The sequence below is a fragment of the Schistocerca serialis genome, unplaced genomic scaffold (assembly GCF_023864345.2).
Source record: "Schistocerca serialis cubense isolate TAMUIC-IGC-003099 unplaced genomic scaffold, iqSchSeri2.2 HiC_scaffold_1261, whole genome shotgun sequence".
NCBI classification, from domain to species: Eukaryota; Metazoa; Arthropoda; class Insecta; order Orthoptera; family Acrididae; genus Schistocerca; species Schistocerca serialis.
Genome location: NW_026047471.1, coordinates 4,859,695 through 4,883,019, shown reverse-complemented (window position 1 = coordinate 4,883,019; position 23,325 = coordinate 4,859,695). Strand labels below are relative to the sequence as shown.

At 37.6% G+C, this 23,325-nt stretch overlaps 1 protein-coding gene across 2 annotated transcripts in view; it reads right to left on the bottom strand.

Moving 5' to 3' along the window:
* Positions 1-23,325, bottom strand: part of LOC126438151 (protein HIRA-like) — a 212,736-nt gene that overhangs the window by 17,089 nt on the left and 172,322 nt on the right. For both annotated transcript variants that reach the window (XM_050090526.1, XM_050090527.1), the window contains one exon: positions 16,568-16,728. In XM_050090526.1, the coding sequence (XP_049946483.1) occupies positions 16,568-16,728 (161 nt within the window). The remainder of the gene's footprint in view (positions 1-16,567; positions 16,729-23,325) is intronic.

The following is a 23,325-nucleotide window of genomic DNA, read 5'->3' as shown; positions in this document are numbered from 1 at the left end:
GTTTCCGCACGTACACATTCTTCGCACTAGTGTCATGAAACGGGGCCTCAATGTGCAGATACCGTCAGTCGTACTCTAACATTCTGATGGCTTAAAGTGTGAGTGTGGGTTATACTGATTTTTTTCTCCAAACCACATTCCACTTCTTCACGAGGTGACTTGGAATTTTGCATCCCTCTTCTTTAAGAGATAGTTGGCTGCTGGAAAATCTCTTGACTTCCTCTCCATCAAATAGCGATAGGTACAGGAACTTTTAAGCCTCTTACTACTAATAAAATGAGTATACATACAAACTTTCCTTTTCGTCATTAATGACGTATTTGACTTTCATGCACAATATAATTCACACTTTCAACATACATATGTAACTTCCTGTAAGTACCTCGTACCGTCGCACATTGGAAACAAAATGAGTTACAGTTAAAAGAAAGTTGGATCGACTACTATGACTTTCTCAAAATGAATTGGAAAATATGTCTTGCCTCTACCAAGACTGAGCCAAAAGTCTAAAAGAGTACTTTTTCAACTGTTCTTGTTTCACATAACAATAGTCAATGACACAATAAGCAGAGCGGCATAAAAACTCCATGGTTCTTCCTTACACATGCACTAAAACCTCTATGGATTGCCTGACAGGTACTTGTCGTTGCAGTTCGACCGTCGCGTCTACTTTCTTCTCGTGACTGATTTTAAACCTGTACACACAAACATGTGATGCGCAGTAGGCAGGGTTCTACCATCCCACACTCATATCTAGAATATTGTGTGTTCAAGACGGTAGAAGGCTGAATGGTTCTAGAATTTACACAGAAATTCTCAAATCACTACAGTACCTAGCCACCAGCAAGGTTGAATCACCTGAAGATGTAGGACAGCTGCTCTGAGGAAGTATTGTGGAATTTGCACAACGTGAACTGGTGGCAAACCCATGAAGACTATTTACAATGTCGCTTTTGTTTGGACAAATCATGTGAAGCAGCTTTGCAAATACTAAAAGATGCATTGCTCAGTGATCAATGCTTAGTTCATTTAGATTGCGACAAACCACCAGTTGTATTGCAAGTTGATGCTTCCTCTTACGAAATCGGTGCAGTGCTTTCACACAGAATTGGTAATAAAGAGAGGCCTATTGCTTTCACATCAAAAGCGTTGCCTAAAGCTCAGTGTAACTACTCACAAATTGAAAAAGAGGCTTTGGGTATTGTGTATGGTGTCACCAAATTTCACCACTATTTGTATGGCAGAAAATTTTACTTGGTAATGGATTACAAGCATTTGCAGTCCTTGTTTCATCTGATAAAACTGCTTCCTGTACAAACTGCCCAAAAGTTGCAAAGATGAGTTTTGTTGTTGGCGTCTCAATACCAGTACTAGATTATGTATCATCTGACAGCTCAACATGGTAATGCAGGCGCGCTTTCATGTATTCCAATTGGCCCTGGCACAGACTTTGATGCTTCTGCTGCATTTGTTGTCACATCAATGCTCAGGACTCTGAATAGCTTCAATCTTTTTTGCTGAACTATAAGAAAATTGCACAGGCCACGGACGTTGATCCAGATTTTGCTCAACTACATTTGCACATATTGTCCTCTTTCCTTGCATTACATAAAGAACTCTGTGGTGCGCCGATACTTTACACATCAGCATAGCCTCGCTGAAAAGAAAGGTGTGATTCTTGTACAAAATAACAGTGGTCAGTCGCATGTATTGATCCCCAAAGCTTTGCAAAAAGAAGTGTTGCAGTTACTTCACACCAAGGACACTGGGGGATTGTTCGTACGAAACAGTTAGCATGTTGACACTGTATTTGGCTGGGTATGGACAGCCAAATCAAACAGATGATGTCACAGTGTCACCCATGTGCGGAAAATCAGTCCAATCCACCATAAAAATTCTCTGCTTAGCCTAAGTTGTAATCGCCATGGCTATATGTGCACACACACTTTGCAGGACCTTTTTGGAACAATCGTTGGTTGAGTGTGTTTGACTTGTATAGCAAGTTCCCTTTTGCTGTTCCAGTGAAATCGACAACGGCAGGTTGCACAATTCAGGTGTTTTCAATGATCTTTTGCCTCGAAGGTTTATCTGAAGTAATAGTGTCAGACAACGGCCCTCAGTTCATTTCAAATGAATTTCAAACATTCTGTGAGCACAATGGCATACAGCATCTAACTAGTGCACTGATCCATCCACAGTTGAATGGCAAAGTGGAACATTTTGTGTCAGAACATTGAAGCAGCAGATGGCCAAACTTTGCTCTGCACACACCAGGGATGCAGCTCTTTCTCACCTCATATCGTTCGCACCCACAAGATGGGCCATCGATGGCGGAATTACTTCACGGCCACTGCCATCAGACACTGCTCCACCCTCTTCAGCATCCAGCGCCGAAGGAAGGCCACAAGTATCACTTCGTGCCACATGATATTATCTTTTACAGGGTTTTTAGTGGCAGTCTAACAGTTTGGACGACTTAAAGCATTGAAGTATGTATGCAAACTTCCACATCTTTAACGAGATGACTTACTTGAGATGTTCGGCCAACCTTCCTTGCTGATTAGCCTGCCACTGCAAACTCTCTCTCTCTTCTTCTCTGAAATATGTTGCAAGTTACAGGAATTTCTCAAGACTTTTGCCACTTATAAAAATAAGTAGATGTACAAAGTTTCATTTGATTCAACCAACGCTGTATATTTGAACTTCAGACATTTTACAACATCCTACTCTTCACATAAATAAATACTGGTTAGTAAGTCTCTCACATGTCCAAATGTCAGAAACAAAGTTAATTTACATATAAGAGAAGGTTGGCTTAATAACCATGTCCATTCTCAGATGGTTCAAATGGCTCTGAGCACTATGGGACTTAACTGCTGAGGTCATCAGTACCCTAGAACTTAGAACTACTTAAACCTAACTAACCTAAGGACATCACACACATCCATGCCCGAGACAGGATTCGAACCTGCGACTGTAGTGGTCATGCGTTTCCAGACTGTAGTGCCTAGAACCGCTCGGCCACTCCGGCCGGCTCCATCCTCAACATGAATCTTAATACACGTCTTCCCCTCACCAAGGCTAAGACAAAAGTTTTAATGGTTCTTTTTCAACTATTCACATTACTATAACAATGGTCAAAACACAATTAGAACAGGGTAGCATAAACACTCCATGGTTCTTCTGTCCATTTTCACTAAACTTCCATGGATTGACTGACAAGTACTTGTCGGTGCAGTTTAGCTGCCACGTCTACATTCTGCTCATGATTCATTTCCAACCTGCACACACAAACATGTGACACGCAGTGGGTAGGATTCCACTTTCTTGCAGTCATATCTAAAATATCATGTGTTCGAGACGGTAGAAGGCCGTGTGGTTCTAGAATTTACGTGATAATTCTCGAATCCCTACATATCCCCCACCCCCGATTGAACACGTTTTTTTTATACACAATCATTACGTACATAATATCACACATAATAACATTTACATTTTAGCAGTATACATTTCTCACATAGGTTTATATAAACATCTTCCCAATAACAACCCTTTGTTTTCTCCAGAGCAATATGAGTGTCTCTTTATTCTATTCTCACTTTATTTTGATATCAAGACCTGAGTATTCATTTGTGATTTAGTAAGCTTGACTAGTATTTAGGAATCGTGAGGACTCTTTCCTTATATCCAGTCGTAAACTTCAGCTGTTCATGTAATGTTGAGTAATCTATTTTCTGTTCTCATTCTTTGTACTACCTTTTTATTAGTACATACTAGTTTTATTATTTTTTGCAGTTTGGAGGAACTCTGAGCAAAAGGAAAGTGTTCTTTTTGACATTTATTTAAGTGAAACACAATAATGTTAATTTTGTATAGAATTAATGCTTTCCAGAATAATCGCTATAAAATGTGTGACTTCTGTCACGATACTGTCCCCTTCTGCTAGGATCAGTACCTATACCTTACTTGAGGGTTGACCTTATGAGTGCTCTTCCACTCTTTCCATTCTGGTAGGTATGTCCCTTTATAAAACATTGCTGTTTTATAGGCCACAGGTCATCCTGTCTCCATGTAGGTAAGCCTGCCCTTTATACTCAGTAAATGCTGGGTACACCCCCCTTATCCTTTCTGAATAGGCCTCACGGTTCATTACCCCAGTGTACACTTCTATGTATAACCTAATTAAGTATTTCCTGGTTAAGATATAAATCTATCTCAGACTTCACATTCACTTCTTAATACATAATCTATTTCCTAGTGTTCTCCTCTACGTCTCAAATTATATACTCTCCATAGATAATATGTCTACATACACTATTTAAGTTCCACTATCCTACAATCCACTGATTTTTCTTAAATGACTTATAACGATTAAGTCCACTCTAGCTTACGTTCTCTTTCTTTGCTCATGCCTCTTTCTTGTCCATCCCCTGCTCACTACTGCTTTATAGTTATTCCACTAACTCACATGCTTTTGTCTCTCTTTGCGCATGAGTTGATCGCCACTATACTTTTTTTATATACACCTCTTCATGTATACACAACGAGGTAGAACTGTCATAGTTTTTATATATATGTACATATGTTCCTATGTACACACATTCTTTCACCTACAACACCTGGCGGTTCTCACATCGCAACAGGTTTTTAGTCTGTAATTTCAATGTTTGTGTATAAGGTTATTCTTGTGTGTAAGTGGATGTGTGTTCATGTAGTGTGATTCTTTGGTGTTCTTATCTAAAGATAAGATGTAGGTTATTAGAAACCATGGAAACCAGGAAGGACTTCTTCAGCGATAGAAGTTAGTGAATATGGAAAGAGGGAAAAAATAGATAGTTCCTCAATTGAGAAGTAATAAAGGAAAAAAATAGATGTGGTTGCTAAGATCGAAGAAGAGAAAAAAAGATAGCCCCAAGGACGGGAAACCCTTCCCACTCTCCTTCGACAGGATCCCTACCTCCTACCTCACAGGTACTTGAGTGGGACACCAGAGGTGGTTTGGTGTTAAATCGTCTCCTACTGAACGGACATCCCCAACTTCACCCTTGAAGTCCCCAAAGGAAATCTTAGCAATCCTATGGAAACAGCAAGTGATGAAGAATCAGGCACACTTGTTTGTGAGGGTTGTTTGAAAGTGTGACGTATGTTTTGTGTTCTTGTAAACAATGGTTTTATCTATGTTAACCACCCCTTTCAAAATTGATACAAACACTTCCATTTACATCACCTTTCATAAAAGGTATAAAATATTCTATATAAAATAGGAAATTTATACACTATTGTATAGTTTGTTACATGATATTATATTTTCCACACATATAATACTTCATTCATTTTATTTTTACGGCGATACTGCTTTCCTCCTTATTCTGTGATTCGCCTGGATCATTTTCTGCTTGATTGTCATACCCAGTTTTCTAAGCACTAAAATTATAGGATAGATTTTAGGAATAGATGACAGAATAGTGTAAAATTTTAAAGGAATTTGGTGCAGGAAAACTGTTTTGGAAGAAACACCGAAAACAGCTTGGGATCTGACGGTTGTCACTCCACCCATTAACACAGAATGTTAATGTCCCTGGGGAACGTATACATTGTACTTCCCCTTCTCTAATCCAATTGCCGGATCTACTAAAAATAATGTCTTGGGATGTTTTATCGTCAGTACTCGATTGGTCCTTCGTATCTCTGGAAAAATTTATGAGTCTCTTTCTTTAGCGTCGAGCTTTGAAGATGTCATCAACTTCGTATTGACGTTCCACAGCCTTTTCATTATGTTTACGTACTCTTTGTTGTGCTTTTTCAACTAATTTCTTAGAAACTATTTTCTGATACACTTCGTAATCAATACTTGGTTGTTCAGACCCATTAAAACACTTAATTATAGGTTCACCAATAAATGCTTTACCTATAACGTCTAAAGGTGTCAACCCAGTCAATAAATGTGGTAATTCATTTAAAATAAGTTCAAAATCTTTAATTTTTGTTGCCCACAAAGTATGCTTCTCATGACAGTAAGTATGACACAATTTTCCAGTTTCCTTCATCACTCGTTCACACAGGTTTGATGATGGGTTATAATTAGATATTAGCACCTGATGAATACCTTCCCATGCTAGGAATTCTTTAAATTCATTACTTACAAACTGTGGTCCATTATCTGTAAGAAACCATTTTGGTTTACCTACTTCTAGGAAGTATTGTTGTAAAAAGTGTATAACTGTTTGCATATTTGCTTTTTTAATAGGATATAGTCTAACATACTTTTACCAGCACTCTATGATGACCAAAATGTATTATACTCTTCCCTTTCCTTTTGGAACTGGTCCAAAAAATGCTGCCGCTGTGAGATCATGTAACGATAGGAATAATAGGATACATTTTGTATTTTACATGAGTATTATTCTCTTTCACTTTCTCGGAAATTTCACAAGTTCTTATCAAAGATGCTATTCTACGCCCTAGTTTCTTAAAATAATAAAACTTATTCATATGTGTTATTAACTTTTTTATTCCGAAGTGTCCATATCCTGTATGAACATACCACACAAGTGCGTCTTCCATTACCTTCGGAATACATAAGCACCAACGCTGTGATGCGCTCTCTCTAAAATAAGTTATGACCTACATTTTTCCATTTTCCTAATTGATCAGGACGATGGATATTTTCTGTTATTCTTTCGGCCATTTCCTTTACTCTGATGTTCGGATATTCTACTGACATAAAATTAATGGTAAAAACAACGCTGGGTCCTTCTGTACATTTCAATTCTTTCATTCCTATGGGTAGCCTAAACAAAGCATCAGGTACAATATTCTCAGAATCTTTTACATATCGTATCTTAATATCATACTCCTGTAGGAAAAGCATCCATAGCATTAACCTATTGTGCAATAATTGACTGCTCATTAGAAAGGATAAAGCTTGATTATCTGTATAAACGTGGATTTCAGATCCCCACACTAGCGTTTGAAATTTTTTAATGCCCTATACAATTGCCAATAGTTCCTTTTCCATAGCTGTGTAATTTAATTCATACCTACTTAGCCTATGGCTAGTAAAAGCTATGGTTTGGTGTTCTACATTATTTAAATCCCACTCTCCTTGGAAAAGTTTCGCAGCAATACCGTAATCAGATGCATCTCTTGACAACTTAAAACAGTTTGACCATAACCGGAGGATGTAATATGGGTGATTCTACAAGTGCTCTTTTGATGTTTTCAAATGCATCAGTTGTACCTTGATTCCAAGTCCATGGTACTCCCTTTTTTAATAAACGTAAAATTCTCGGGTCATTTAGTTCTTGCCCTCGTATTTAATGTCAATAGTATCTGGCCATACCTAAAAATCCTTTTAGCTGTCTTACATTTTTGGGGTGTGGACATTCTTCGATAGCTTTGATGCATTCAGGGTTCGGTCTAATCCCTGTATCCCTACAATATGACCTAAGAGCTTAAGTTCTTGGCACACAAAATAGATTTCAACAGTTTCACCATAATACCTTTCTCTTTAACCCTTTTCAAAGTCTTGCACAAAGTTAAACAATGTTCTTCGCAAGTAGTTGATATTATCAGGATATCATCTACATATATTATAAATCCTTCAATAACTCTCTGCCTAGTGCCTCATCTAACGCACGTATAAATACAGACACAGAGACATTAAGTCTGAATGGCAGTACATTGAAACGATATGATTTACCATCAAACAGGAATGCTGTATACTTTTTAAGATTCTGTATGTAACTTTATTTGCCAATATCCCACAGTCAGCTCCATCGTGCTAAAGAACCTTGCCTTTTCAAATTTGGATAACAATTCGTCAATATTAATCGGTTTGTCTCTTTCTGTCTCTATATGTCTATTCAATGTACGAGCGTCTAACACTAATCGTACTCCACCTGCAGCTTTTTTCACCATGACCAGAGGATTATTCATGATGCTGGAACTACGTTCTATACTATTATTATCAGTCATCTTATTGATTTCATCTCTAACTGCTTCCTTAAAACTCACAGGTATGGGATATGGCTTACAGAAGAATGGAGTGTCATCTTTGATTCTGAATTTACAAATATAGTCGCTGATGTTACCTGGACAATCGGAAAAAACTACTTCATATTCCATTAAAATTTTATATAAATCTCTCTTTGTTGTTCAGTTAATATTTGGGATTTATTAACTCTATTGTGTATATCAGTTCGATGTGTTCCGGATCTACATTATCGATCTTGGTTACAACTGTGCTGTAGCTCTTAATCACAGACACTGACACTCCGCTGTTTGTTTTTCAATGCAGCTGTTTATCATAAACGGAATCCGACATCTACTATTCCCTTTACCAAAACAAAGATTTTCGTAGAAGTTTAAGATGACCTTAAACTCTAATAACCAATCTAAACTAAACAATACATTCCTGTTAATATTTTCTACTATCAATAGTGTTTGACAAAATAGTATACCTCCAATATGACAGTTCACCTGAGTTTCATATTTCACAATTTTACTTTTCGTTCCACTTATCCCGACTATATATACTCCAGTTACTGGCAATAATGGTAAGTGATGTTTATTTTGTATCGAGTTAAAGAATTCTTTGGATATGAGTGAAGCTTCACTCCCCAAGTCTATAAATATGTTAATATCGGAAGTCTTCACAGTCCCTGCTATTATAGGTTGTGGTTTATTAGTATCTAACCATGGTTCTTCAAGCAGCAACCATTCCTTTGTAGGTATTTTGTGGGTAAAGTTAACACACGTATACCAAATCAGGCCTCATAGTGTATCTCTACAATCTGGGCCCCGGCCCTGAATACAGACTGAACCATTTTTTCCTCATTACCACTCATTACGGGTTGGTTACCGAAACGAGGTACTACATTTCCATTCAACGTTTTGTGGTTACTCGGTACAAATTCTTGGAAGTTACTGGATTTAGATTTGAAGGTGGTTGCTTCTTTTGGTAATTGTCGTTAAAATGCTGCTTATTGTACTAGTGTACTTTTGCGAGGTTTACTTCATGCTTTTTGAAATTATTTCCATTATTTCTTTTATAGTTCGAAGTTTCCCCTTGGTGTAAAGCTTCATTACGGTCCTTATTTATGGCATCTAGTGCATCAATGAAAGATAACAGTTCCTCTACCGTTTTCCAGCCACTAAATAAGATGTCTTTTCTTGCACAACTGGGTAATCGTCTAATTAAAATTTGCACTAATCCCTCTTCTTCCATTGGCTTATCTAAGTACTTTGCCCATGTTTTTAGATGCCAGTCGAAATATTTCCTCATGGTACCCCAAATATTGTTGTAATATTTTGGGTCCCACAAATGTGATTATTAACTTTTCCTGCGCATTAGCAGACCAGTATTTCTCTTTAAATTTCTTTTGGAAGTCTCCCTAACAAGAAAAATTCTCAGTATATACAGTTCCCCATTCTGAGGCCTCTCCTAGTAGGCACCCCACAGGAAATACGATCTTTTTAGAATCTTCCCAATTCTTTGGCAAAGCTTGATTGAATCTTTTCAAAAATGAGTCAGATGTACATCCTCGTCTGGCTTAAATTTAGGAAATTGCCTGGATAATCCTGAATTAGACCCCCCGCCACCACTGTAGATCAGACATTACTTTACTAGTTAATACTACATAATGTGAAGTTACTCCTTTGTCTACTTTATTCTGGATAAGACTGAATTCCCATCACAGGTCATCCACAACTTTCTTGGTATCACGAAGTTCAGAAGATAAAAAGGAGATATGTTTCCAGATGTTACTTTCTCGGAAACTTCCCGATCTACAAGTTCTTCCACCTGTTCCTCCAAACTAATAATATTTATGATATCAGAGTTCACCAATTTCTCTTTGAAGTTCCTTTCCACATTATCCACTCTTGTATTAATACCTTAATTTGCGATTCAGTAATTGGCATTAAGTTATCTTGCTTACCGACAATCTCAAAGTACTCAACCCTTGCTTTACAACATTGAATTAAACATTGCACACATTTTCAAAGGATCCCAACTTTTCATTAAGCCCTGATTCTACACTATTACATTTGTCTCCAATATTCAATTCTAACCTTTTTGTCAGATTCTGAAAATTATCATTCTGTTTCTGGCTGAAATAGGTAAACATTTGATTTACATGAATAGTCAAGGAACTAGTCAATTCATCCTTTAAATCTAATTTCAGATCTTCTACTTTACTATTTAAGGCATCAAATTCAGTCTTTACAGCATCCATGCCTTCACATAGTTTACTAAACTCTTTGCTTTGTGAGTCGACTTTGGCATTTAGGAAACATAGGTTTGTCGCTTGACTATTTAGAGTTTCACTCTGGACATTTAGAGTATCCCTCTGAGCATTCAACACTTCACTATGGGCACTTAGTTGAGAATGTACTGAACCTAATTTTTCACTTAAAGTTGCATTTTGAGTATTTGAAGCTTCACTCTGGGCATCTAATTTAGAATTTAAAGTTTTGATCAGATTTACTAACTCACACCAGTCTGGTCCTTCTTTGCTAACTCTCATAGCCATGGGTGGTTCTGAAGATTCCTTGACTTGCTGTATGTTATCCATACTACTATAGGCTTTAGACCTTGTAAGCATTTAATGCTAATTGTAATTGTATGTTATCCATACTACTATAGGCTTTAGACCTTGTAAGCATTTAATGCTAATTGCAATTATACTAAATACACAGTAACAGTTCACTCCACAGTATTCTGTCACACTTCTTATTACAGTAATTAAGTTCTGTTTCACGCTCACCCAGCATAGAGTTCTCACTGCGTAGGTGAACAGATGTGGAAGCAGGGCAGCACCAGTGAACAGCAACTCGTGCCGGCAAAATCGGATGTTGGTTTCCACGTCTGCGTCCTCGCGATGTGTGTGAGGGCTGTATAATCCCCGCACTGAATCTTCTTTGTCTGACTGTTCTAGGAGTATTTCTTCTTGGTCTAATACAGCGAGATTTTCTCCTTATTGTGCTCGGTTACTAAAACGATACATGATAGATTTTTCTCTTGCTTTCATCTTGAAATTCCTCTTTTCTTCTGTCCTGTCATGGTCATCATGTTCCAATGGTTTGGACGACTTAAAAGTGTTGAAGTATGTATGCAAACTTCCACTTCTCTAAAGAGATGACTTACTTGAGATGTTCGGCCGACCTTCCTTGCTGGTTAGCCTGCCACTGCAAACTGTTTCTCTTCTTCTCCGAAGTATGTTGCTAGTTACAGAAATGTCTCAAGACTTTTGCTACTTATAAAAATAAGTAGACATATAAAGTTTCATTTGATTCAACCAATGCTGTATATTTGAACTTCAGACATTTTACAAATCCCACTCTTCACATAAATAAATACTAGTTAGTAAGTCTCTTGCATGTCCAGATGTCAGAAACAAAGTTAATTTACATATAAGAGAAGGTTGGCTTAATAACCATGTCCATTCTCAACATGAATCTTAATACACGTCTTCCCTTCACCAAGGCTAAGAAAAAAGTTTTTAATGGTTCTTTTTCAACTATGCACATTACTATAACAATGGTCAAAACACAATTAGAATAGAGTAGCTTAAACACTCCATGGTTCTTTTGTCCACTTTCACTAAACTTCCATGGATTGGCTGACAAGTACTTGTTGGTGCAGTTCGACCGCTGCATCTTCATTCTGCTCGCGACTCATTTCCAACCTGCACGCACAAACATGTGATGCACAGTGGGCAAGATTCCACTTTCTCACACTCACATGTAAAATATCATGTGTTCAAGACGGTAGAAGGCTGAGTGGTTCTAAAATTTACACAGAAATTCTCGAATCACTACAGCAGCAGACGGTGGGTGCAAGGCACTTGCATGTATCTTCTTTAAGGCCCAGTTGGCTTACAGCGCCGCCATCAGTTTCGCATCTGTCATGTACACGATGATCTTTCAGTCTCTCTTCCCCCAGATTCACGGATCCAGAGGACAATGTGGCCACAACAGCCACCAGAGGGTGTCATCACAACACTGCAGGACGGCCCAATGGAGATGGAGCCTTCGCCTCCTCTCATCCTACCGATGGATATGGACCCACCCACATTGCAGCAGTCGCCGCCTTCTTCATATGGTTCATGGCAGCAAGAGGTGGACGCGTACCATTCTGGTCATTTTCTGCGGGAACGCTTCCGCCAGACTACAGGCCAGATGGCGGGGTACGGCTGGAACCTTGATGTCCCCTGCAGCCACAGCTTACAGGCCGGCAATGAGCTCACACTCCTGCCTTCCCCACCCTGGTTGCACTCCCTACACAACAATGGTCCGTTACTTTGTGGGGGAGGAATGTTCTGACATAACTGCAAGCACTGGAATGAAGATGAAGAACAAAAGAGAAGAGAAGAGAAGGTAGTGAAACGACATCGGCCAATGGTGTGCTGATCAGGACCGCACCATGACAGGAGCGATCTCTACAGAGGAGAATATAAGCGCTGCTCCTGCCAGCCTTGGCCGCTCAGTATACAGACAGTATTAGCACATTTGTAATAAAAACTATTACTGTGATTTTGCTTGAATTGTTGTATAGCATTCTGAGAATGCAGCATCCTTTAGGCACCCTATTCGATGTGAGTGGGCAAGACCCCACAAAACTTTTCCTTGGAATTAAAAATGTTGTTTCAAGCCTCATAATGGCATTAAAGTATTAATGATATAGCAAATATCATTACTGCTATTATATGATATAAAGGAAGCTATAAACCTAAGCCTGGCTTCGTAGAATGACATACATATGAGCATAAAGTATGCGTTACCAGGGTGTTCACGCGGACAAGAAAAAAAGAAATCCCTGAATTTCCCAGTTAAAAACGCACTTTTTCCCATGTGAAAGTACACTTCTTCCTAGGTGATGATAAGTGACAGTATAATTCCCTTCAAGCTGTAAAAATATCAATCCTTTGAATGGTAAAGGTTTTATACACCAGTGTGAAACTTCACAGAATCAAAAACTTCACCAAAAGTTTTGGAAAGCTCTGATGTGCAGCAACAGTTACGCTGCATATTTTCATATTATGATACACTGCATATGTTTGTATTTTTATTATGCTTGTATAGATTCGAAACAGCACGTTAGTTTCCAAAGCACTGAAATTGAGATTGAAATGCTTTTTTGTAAGCTAGTCATACCTCATGTCACATGATTTCACCAGCCAATGACAGCAGATATTCAGAGCATAGGACACATAGCATAGTCAGTCACAACAGCAACATCATTGTTATGTAGAGTAAAAACGTAAATAGGAAAAGTTAATGGTTTAAATTACTGTATATAGTGTGGCTACAAGAAAAGTTAAGCTTTCACATATAATATTGGTCTTTATTGCGTGTGTTACACTTTAAGAAACGTCACACAAATGTGCCAGTAAAATTTTAAATAATGACATAAAAGTCTGGTCTTCTGTGCTGTAAATTCCTCTAAGTGGCTAGTCCTCAAAGTGTTAAGTTTTAAATGAGAATCAAACACTCTGTGATTTTAGAAATTCATTGAACATTCGCAAACGTAACATGAAACAGCTTGCGCAAAAGGAAATTTACTTTGAAACTAACACTTTTCAAAACACCATTTTCCTGCAAGCTGTCAGAAATAAGTTTTGTTTTAGCAATTGCTACAGAGTGCCAGAGAACACGTGGGGAGCTACGACGATGTAGGAAGCCCGTATGTTCATACATATATAGTGTTTAGAGCTCTTACACGACATCATAAAAGCAACAGAATACTCCAAGAGCATTGGAATTTCTAATACCATAATAAAATGCACAATTCGGCTTGAAGTGCACATTTTTTTCATATGTCCAGATTCACAATAAATGGGGCCACAACCTGATATTAAGATTTCAGTGTGGTTTTCTGGGTGCAAATTTTCTTGGAATACCAATACTGTATTATCTCCTGTTTGGTTCTTTATTGTGGCATAATGAAATACATGCCAGGAGATGAAAATGTGCACTTGAAATTGAGTGAACAGTTGAAACTAGCTAATAGTGCAGAATAAAACACTTTGTTTATAATAAATTGACTGCCTCTGGGGAAAGATTAATAAAAGTCACATTTATATAGCAAATCGAAAAAAATAACTTCACTGTTCTGAAAGTGATTGACTGCCAAAAACATGGAAATAAAATAAGTAAGAAAACTGAAACTAATAACATGTGTTAGCCTTCCATAATTATGTAAATTTATTTTAATTCATTTGATAGCTTCCAGCCACAGAAATAGGCTTTGTTTTCATTTGATGTGAGAAGCATAAATGAAGAGGAAACATCAAAATCACTATATGTAAGCACGGCTTACGTGGATACCAACCCTCCCCACTACAACCCAGACTGCTATGCGCATGCGGCAATCTGGCAGCTTGGGTGCGCCAAAATATTTTTCAGGGTACCATCTGGCTGCTTGTTGCTAATGATGATGAGTAGATTTTTTATCTATCCAATTAAATAATTTTATCTATAATTTATTGTTTTCACTGTTACATATTGCGTACTTCAAGCTCATATGTACATTATTCTAGGAAGACAGTCTTTGGTTTTATAGCTTCCATTAAATCTTAAAATAGCACTGATGATTGTTGCTACATAATTAATACTTCAATGCCACTATGAGGCTTTAAGCAATATTTGTATTTGCGATGGAAAGTTATGTGGACTGTGTACCACAATAACTATTTATAACACAGCTATGACGTAATTATTTTTTACAAACAATATATTGTAAGCATTATTTTTAATTGCAATTAGTATTTTAAAAAAATTATTACCTTACAACACCATTGCTATCCATTTCACCCTTTATAACCCCCCCACCCCCCCTTCCAACCAACTTTTCCTACGTTCCATTCACCTCCCTTCTTTCTCAAATTAGGCTGTAGTAATAACTTTAAGATTGTAATAATAGGTTTATACACTGAGCATTACAGTTCATTGTCCTTTTTTACGTGATTGTAAACACAAATAATTTTACATGGCAATATTTCCACATCATAAATAATCTTGGGTTAGTAGTTAATGTCTCCTTCACCTTCCTGAAATTTTAAATCTACATTTACTACAGCTATACTCTGCAAACCATCATAAGTTGATGGCAGAGGTGCTCACATTATATAGTACATATCGTAAATATATATATTTACTTTTATGAATCCATTATTACAAAATTTTATGGATATACATTATTACAAAATGAGCACCAGTATTAAGGTTAATCCTACTGGTAATTCATTTCATTTCTTGCACTGTAAATAGTATCACAATGATACTCCATCGATGGACACTATACCATAGCAACTGTTGATAACACAGCTACACTGTACTTACTGTAATTATTTTTTCATAAACAATGCCACCTAGCCTACACTATTATATCAATGTTTATTCACTTGAACAACTGTAATTTCATATTATTCATTTTATTTTATTATCTCATCTATGCAATCCTTTTACAGTTTATCCTGTGTGTTTGTAATTATATTACAAAATGGGGAATGTATACATCAACTACTGTAAATGTTAACCATATGTATGCTGAAATTGTTTTTTACAAGTAAAGCCATCTATCTTACTGTTAAGTACAGCGCATGTGTGTTAAATAGGGCAGTTAGTTGTTTGAACAATCATAATATGATATCCTACTAGTTTTACTCTTATTTCATTTTTAATCTTTGTGCAATTTATTACACATGTCTATAAAATTACAGTATGTAAATGGTAGATATATTGCTACCCCTGCACTCTCTTGTAGCTGACATCACTTGTGACAACACATAGTACCAGTAATTAATTTGCAGTCATCTGTTGTTCACATGATACCCCGTATGTTTTGTACATGTAGTGATTTTAATATGGAAGGCTTTTATATATGGCAAGAGCTCCCTAGATGCTTCAGTTCTATTGTGGATTCAATGTAACCATTTGTTTACTAATGATACTATGTATATATTCCACTCAGCCTTCGAAAATGATGTGTAATTAACACGTGTAGGGCAGCTTTTCAATAAACAATGTGGCTAGGACAATCTGAAACTTTGAGGGGAACTATCACATTGGAAACGGAAACACTGTGTGGGTAGGGCCTCCCGTTGGGTAGACCACTCGCCTGGTGCAAGTCTATTAGTTGACGCCACTTCGGCAACTTGCATGTCGATGGGGATGAAATAATGATGATGATAAGGGCAACACAAAGCCCAGTCCCTGAGAGGAGAAAATCTTCAGCGACTTGCCTGTCGATGGGGATGAAATAATGATGATGATAAGGACAACACAACACCCAGTCCCTGAGAGGAGAAAATCTCTGACCCAGCTGGGAATCGAACCGGGGCTGTTAGGCATGACATTCCGTCTCGTTGACCACTCAACTACCAGGGGCGGACAAAAGAAACATTACTGTTGTTATCAGGTCAGATCAGATAACCATATTAAGTAGAACAGATCTTAAATTTATTCTGTACAACAGCCGAAACAACACAAGTATTTTCTGAGAAATGTACAATAACACTCATCTCTAAAATTATGTTTTTATATATGACATCAATGGAAATACCTTCTTGAATGAGAAACCTGGCGAGACACATCAACCAACTGTGGTACTCCTTCGGTGAATTGAGTGCAACACATGCTGAAAGTTGTTGTTCCAGAAAGGTTATTGTGCATAGAGGCCCAACATTTGCTCCATTAAGAAGGCGACTTGCTGTAGACGAAATCCTGTAGAAGGAAAAATGTTTTGGTTGAATGTAGATGTTTTCTTTTTTACCAGAAGACAAAGTACTGTTGATAATGTGAATAACTCGACAGCATCCAGCTTTATAATACATTAATATATGGATAAAGAACAGATATATTACTCCAGATTTAAGATGGAATCAGCAACCATTCTAGTACATTATAATAGTTAATTTTTACTTAACTTCAGTAATGTAGCTATCATGGGGTACATAACAGCTTTTAAGCTCTAGTGTAATGAATGCAAAAGTATAATGGTGAAGGCAGTATCTAAGAAAATAAATTTTCCCATATGATGTGTTACATTAATTACTTTCAGTTAAATCACATAAATAAACTTAACTTAAAAGATAAATTTATGAGAGACTAAAAAATACATCTCACTCTGGCCTATAATGTGAAAATATGATTTATTCACCACTTTTTATCATATTATGGACAAAATTAAAAGCACTTCTTGAATGTGGTGCGACCGAAGTTAGTGTTCAATGATCATGATACGCAGTGGAAAGGAGTTACAATAAGTGGTTAAACAATGGAACTTAAAAATAGGCATTTTCTCTGATTAAAGTATTTGGACAAAGTGCATGGTGTACCTGCATCATGATACGCAGTGGAAAGGAGTTACAATAAGTGGTTAAACAATGGAACTTAAAAATAGGCATTTTCTCTGATTAAAGTATTTGGACAAAGTGCATGGTGTGCCTGCATCAGCTGTAAAGGTCATTTACTCACAGGTAATGAATTTTAACTAGGGTGAATATAGACTGAAGATTAAGCACAGCTGGATGTTCAGCTGATGTCAACAGTTTTTGTTGTGGCTTCCTCATAGTCAAATAGATTTTTGGTATTATTTCATAATCACAAATAAAACAAGAACCCAATTCTTTTTGATTTTTCAACTGTAACAATATTCATGTGGTGGATTTTTACCTTGCCAAATTACAAGTAAAAACAATAAATATTCAAAAGCACTTTTGTTTTTACCTGACATAGTCAAATTGGAGATAAGTGATTTATGTTTATTAAAAGTTGTGCAATCAGAAAAATCCTTTATTAGTCAAGATAGCAAGTACAATTTTTTCTTTTATTGGTAAATAGTTTTGGCTATCTTAATTAGCCATCTTCAGATCTGTAATATGTGGGAAACTGAGTCTAAGAAAATAATACAGTGTAAACAATTAATAGAAAAACATTCTAACAGAAAGTGTGTACCAAAACCATTTTTTTAATTAGTGTAAATCACCACTTGGTAAGACATATCATCATAATTTTGTTCCAGCTGCACTGCTAATTATATAATCTGATGCCTGTAAGACAAATTTAAATCATGACACTATATATAATCTAGTACACTAATATGTGAAAAAAAGTACAAGTTAAGGTTATGAGTGTTACACAAGTTTACAAGATTTTTGAGTGCCATTTATAACAACAAAATCAAACATTCTCCATATGTGCATAACTGACATCCATACGTTATTTTGAAGGCACAGTATGACGGCGACTATGTTATATGAGACTTCCATATTTACTGTGGAAGTCTATTACTAAGTGCACTCCACATGTGAATGTAAACATCACTGGTTACTCATGACACACGGTATCTGTAAACAGATAAGTACCCATGCCATAGCAGGCAGCAGGAAGAAGACCAGCAGGCACCTTGTGTCAGCGCTTAAAAGGAAGAAAGTTCCACCTGAGGGCACTGTTGACAGGTGTTGAGCATACTTGCCAACAGAGCATATTTAGTAACAGACTTACACAGTGATCACAAAAGCCTCATGTAATGGAGTCAACATTACACATTTCATTTGTTCTTGTGCTATGTCTGCAGAGTAACATATGCATGTCAGATATGTTTGCACTATGCACACATGGAGAATGTTTGATTTTATTCCTTTGCATAGCACTCAATGATGTTGTAAACTTAGGTAACAATTGTAATCTAAACTTATATGTTTTTGGCATATTTATGCACTATATCACATACATCATCACAATTTAAAGACATCTGACATAATTACACACCACTGTTCCATTAGATTATATAATAAGGTTATAATAGAGGGAAACATTCCACGTAGGAAATATATATCTAAAAACAAAGATGATGTGACTTACCAAATGAAAGTGCTGGCAGGTCGACAGACACACAAACAAACACAAACATACACACAAAATTCAAGCTTTCGCAACAAACTGTTGCCTCATCAGGAAAGAGGGAAGGAGAGGGAAAGACGAAAGGATGTGGGTTTTAAGGGAGAGGGTAAGGAGTCATTCCAATCCCGGGAGCGGAAAGACTTACCTTAGGGGGAAAAAAGGACGGGTATACACACACACACACACACACACACACACACACACACACACACACACACACACACACACACATATATCCATCCACACATATGTGTGGATGGATATGTGTGTGTGTGTGTGTGAGTGTATACCCGTCCTTTTTTCCCCCTAAGATTATATAATAAGTAACACAGGTTAAACAAAATTATGACAATGTGTCTCGCCATTTGGTGATGTATACTAAACAAAAAATTGAGGTGGAACAAACTTTTCTCAGAATTATTTTATATTAACTGTTTATATAGTATTATTTTCTTAGATGCAATTTTTGTTGTATTGCAGATCTGAAGGTCATTAATTAATGCAGCCAAAAATAGTTGTAGATATAAAAACCTGTACTTGCCACCTTGACTAATAAATGATTTTTTTGAATCCACAGCTTTCAAAAAGCACTTTTACTACCAGGAATTTCAACAATTTTTTATTTATTTATTGGTGGAAGATTTGGAAGTAATCTTCATCACTTATATTTCAGATCAATGCTGAAGAGCTTCAGAGGCATACTACACTTTCTTCTGAAACCAACTGAAAAGTAGAGCTTCATTAAAAGTGATCAAAACTTCATGTAAGAAGTGGTCCACCACTACAATAAAAACAAAGCTTACATTTCAATTGTTGAACAAATCAAAAGTCAGAAAGTTGATGGGAATTACATCTAATTTTGTTCTATTTTTGAAATTTCAGCCCTCAACTGATTTCTCGCTCTTCCTCCACAGTTTCAAGGCCCACGACAAGGAAGAGATTCACTACTGTAAATGTGAACTCCACAGGCTTTACCTGAACATTTTTTAAACTGAAAAAAGTAAAATAGAAGCTTCAACACCACTGTAATGCTCATGTAGTTGAAGAGAAGCTAAAATAAGAAATATGGTGCACTGCTATAGAAATTAAAATGAAAATTAAAGATTTATAAACATAATAATTGAACAAGTGGTCTAAACAGAGAATCTATAATTTATAAGCAGCTGCACTAGTAAGTTGAGACAACAAATTTCAAATATTCAAGGCAGCTACAAAAATTGTAATCCAAGGTATCAAGTTTGTGTAAAACAGGCTGATAGCAACAAGAAGAGGAAAGAAATAACAATAGATGATGCAAGGAAGTCCCACCAACCCCTGAAACAGAATAGGTAAAAGTGTATGATAAGTGAAAAGCTGCAACCAATTTAAAAAGCCAAGATTCATATTTAAGAGTACTAATAATAAACTGAAGGTTTTGTGACGGCTCCCAAACCCAAGGTCTTCGGCGGTACTTTTGGGGCAGCCACCACAAATTTTATAAAGCGTGGTTAGTGACCAGGATGTAGCTATGTCTGTTGGTCGAAAAATAATTAATGACAAGAATTGCACCAGCTAGAATGAAGAGATAACTTATCTTTATTTCTGACAAAGCGTACACCAGCAATAAAAGTCCAAGTAATATCCAAGAGTAATCCGTGTACTGAGCCTAGTCGAATACAATAGCAAATATCACACTGCAATGGCTCTGCTATAAGCTCCACGAAAGGCTAGCAATAGACAACCGACAATAGACTGTCCGTCTCAGGGCCAGCGCTCCTCCTCATATGCAAAAGGCAGAGGGCACTGCGGACCCGAGCTCAGCCATGGTGCGACCTCTTCCGTTGGCGGTAACACCCTGAGACGCCGACGGCCACGACAGGAACTGTGGCCAGCGATATCACGGTCAGGGCGCGTGTGCGCGAGTTGGTTGGTTGGGTCCGTGGATACAACAGAAGGAAAATGAAAAGGGTGAAGAAAATTATTTGAAGTTAAGGTAAAGATGAACTACAGCTAAGTGTTAGCAGAATTCCAAGAGACTATTGTTACCATTAGTCGTATGAGTGGGGTAGGGGTTACAAGGGGTGGGAGTCAAATGTCTTTAATAGTTTCCCAGTTACCTATACCACTGTTTCCACATTACAGTGTGTGGTAAATACGAGACACTGACATCTGTGACTGCAAACAATTTGTAGGTGGCTACTCATCTTTACTGTGTCATTAGTGGTAGTCACACCAGTACAAAATGCTGAAACTAACTTGCAGCTCAGTTCACAGACAATGTGTATGGTGCATTTTTCTGCAGTGCTTTTGCAGCAATGGGGTCAACTTCTATCTGGAGTATGACTTCTAGTTATGACTGATTTGTGAGCATTCTTAAATCTCTCAAAATGGCTATAGATGCACACACACAGCAGTAACACCCCAGAAAACCATATCTATTCATCACAGGTTGCATTTTGTGAAGGAAACACTGCCCAATTTAGGAAGTGTAGCATTAGGCAAGAGCCTCCACTCTGTACACAGACAGCACTATTATATGCTATTGGACACTGCAGATAAGGCAAACATTTTCACCTTCCCTAGTGAATGAATAGGACAGTGTGATAGTATGTAGCGGTACTCATCAGAGCATTTATAATGATCTCTGGGCAAGTGCTGCATCCATTCTCTTCTGCCAGCCATATTAGTCTTTGCTCTACTGTTCCATGGAAGTACAGATTGGGAGAGTGGTTCTGCACTTGTGCAACTGCTTTTCCACTGAAATATAGTCATGCACTGGCAACAATCTGGCAAGTATACCAGACATAGAGTTGAGTCCTATTGTGATGACGCACTGGCTGTAAGAGAAGCTACTAGTCCACTATCTGCCTGCAGGCTGTCAGAAAAGAGTTGTCACTCCTAGAAAAAGAGTGAGATGGAATGATTGGTTCAGCAGTACATCTTATGACAAATCAGCTCAGCTTAGGAATGTTCTGCTTATTCCAATCCACAGAATGACTTAGGAGAAGTAACAAACACAGTTCATCTTACTTAAATCTGATGGGAAACCAAGACCACTAACAGTCATACAATCAAAAACTATGTCACCATTTTTCAAATTTAGAGACAGTGATCTGGCACTTTCATATCTCGGCAAAGTATGACAAGCGTTTGTGACAAAGAGAAAAACAGCAGTCATTGGACAAGAACTATCCCAGTTCAACAATATTGCTGCCATCTGTGAGACTTGTATGAAAATAGTACAGAAGTGAGACAGAATCTGAGTGGCTGTATTCACTACTGCAATTTCATCTTAAAAGATCCTCTGGTGTGGTTTGATTTGCAGTTCAAAATAAACTTACCAAACCACTCCTTAAAACTCCCAAGGGAAGTAACGACAGACTGATGACCAAGCATTTTTGCAATGCCAATGCAAAATACTTTTTCTCTTAAAAATTCAAAACTGTTGTCAACCTGATGGTTGGTTTGTATACTAATGAACTTTAAGGCCTGGCCATACAGAACACGGCTTCGTGGTACGGCCTGCAGCCTTGAGCCTCAATGGCCAGGCCGTATTGTTAAAATACCTACTGTTGCATTCTGCTGGTCACACAGAGTATGGCTTTGACACAGTGGCAACTGGCCTGTTGCACTGGTCAGCATTGAGTCGCCTCAGAATACAGATTCGCTGCACACGGGGGGAACCCTGTGTGCACGTGCTAGCACATTTGACTGCTGTGTGGCAGCAGTAGCAGGAGGCAGCTCTGTTGTGTTGCACTACACATACGAGCTGCTAATGAGGTTTTGGCTGTTTTGGCAGTGTGGCGGTTGATGCAACAAGAGCAGTCACTGCGACCAGCTGCTCGTGGTTGATGCAACAAGAGCAGTCACTGCGAACAGCTGCTCTTGTCTGCGTGACATCCCTTGCCATTGAATGCCCTGACCACTTGCAGTGAGGATGAACTGCACCATCAAGCCATGTTCTATTTCCCAACCAGTTACAGGAGGACCTACAGCTTAAAATGGACTCTGAACCACAGTGAAACTTGGCATTTTTCACATTAACAAACACTGCCACAGGAAAAAGAAGGGACAAGTAACGGAAAAAGTTGTAGAACTGACTAGGGATGGAACCGCAGACCTTTGGATCCTTAGTCTGGCATTTAACCACTGAGACACTAACACATTCATTTTATCAGGGCACATGCTTGTAGGCTATCAGAAAATTTTAGTTGATCTTCATTTGACGATGTTACAGTAGTAGCAGACGCACACGTACATCTTATGAGGGTAATACCAAAAGTAAGGTCGCCTATTTTTTTATAAGTACATAGAGCTGTTTATTTCTACAATGGTTTACATCAGTTAACAGCTTGAACATTTAGCTATTTTTCGACATAATCACCATTTCTGTTGATGCATTTTTGTAGATGCTGTGGCAGTTTTTGTATGCACATG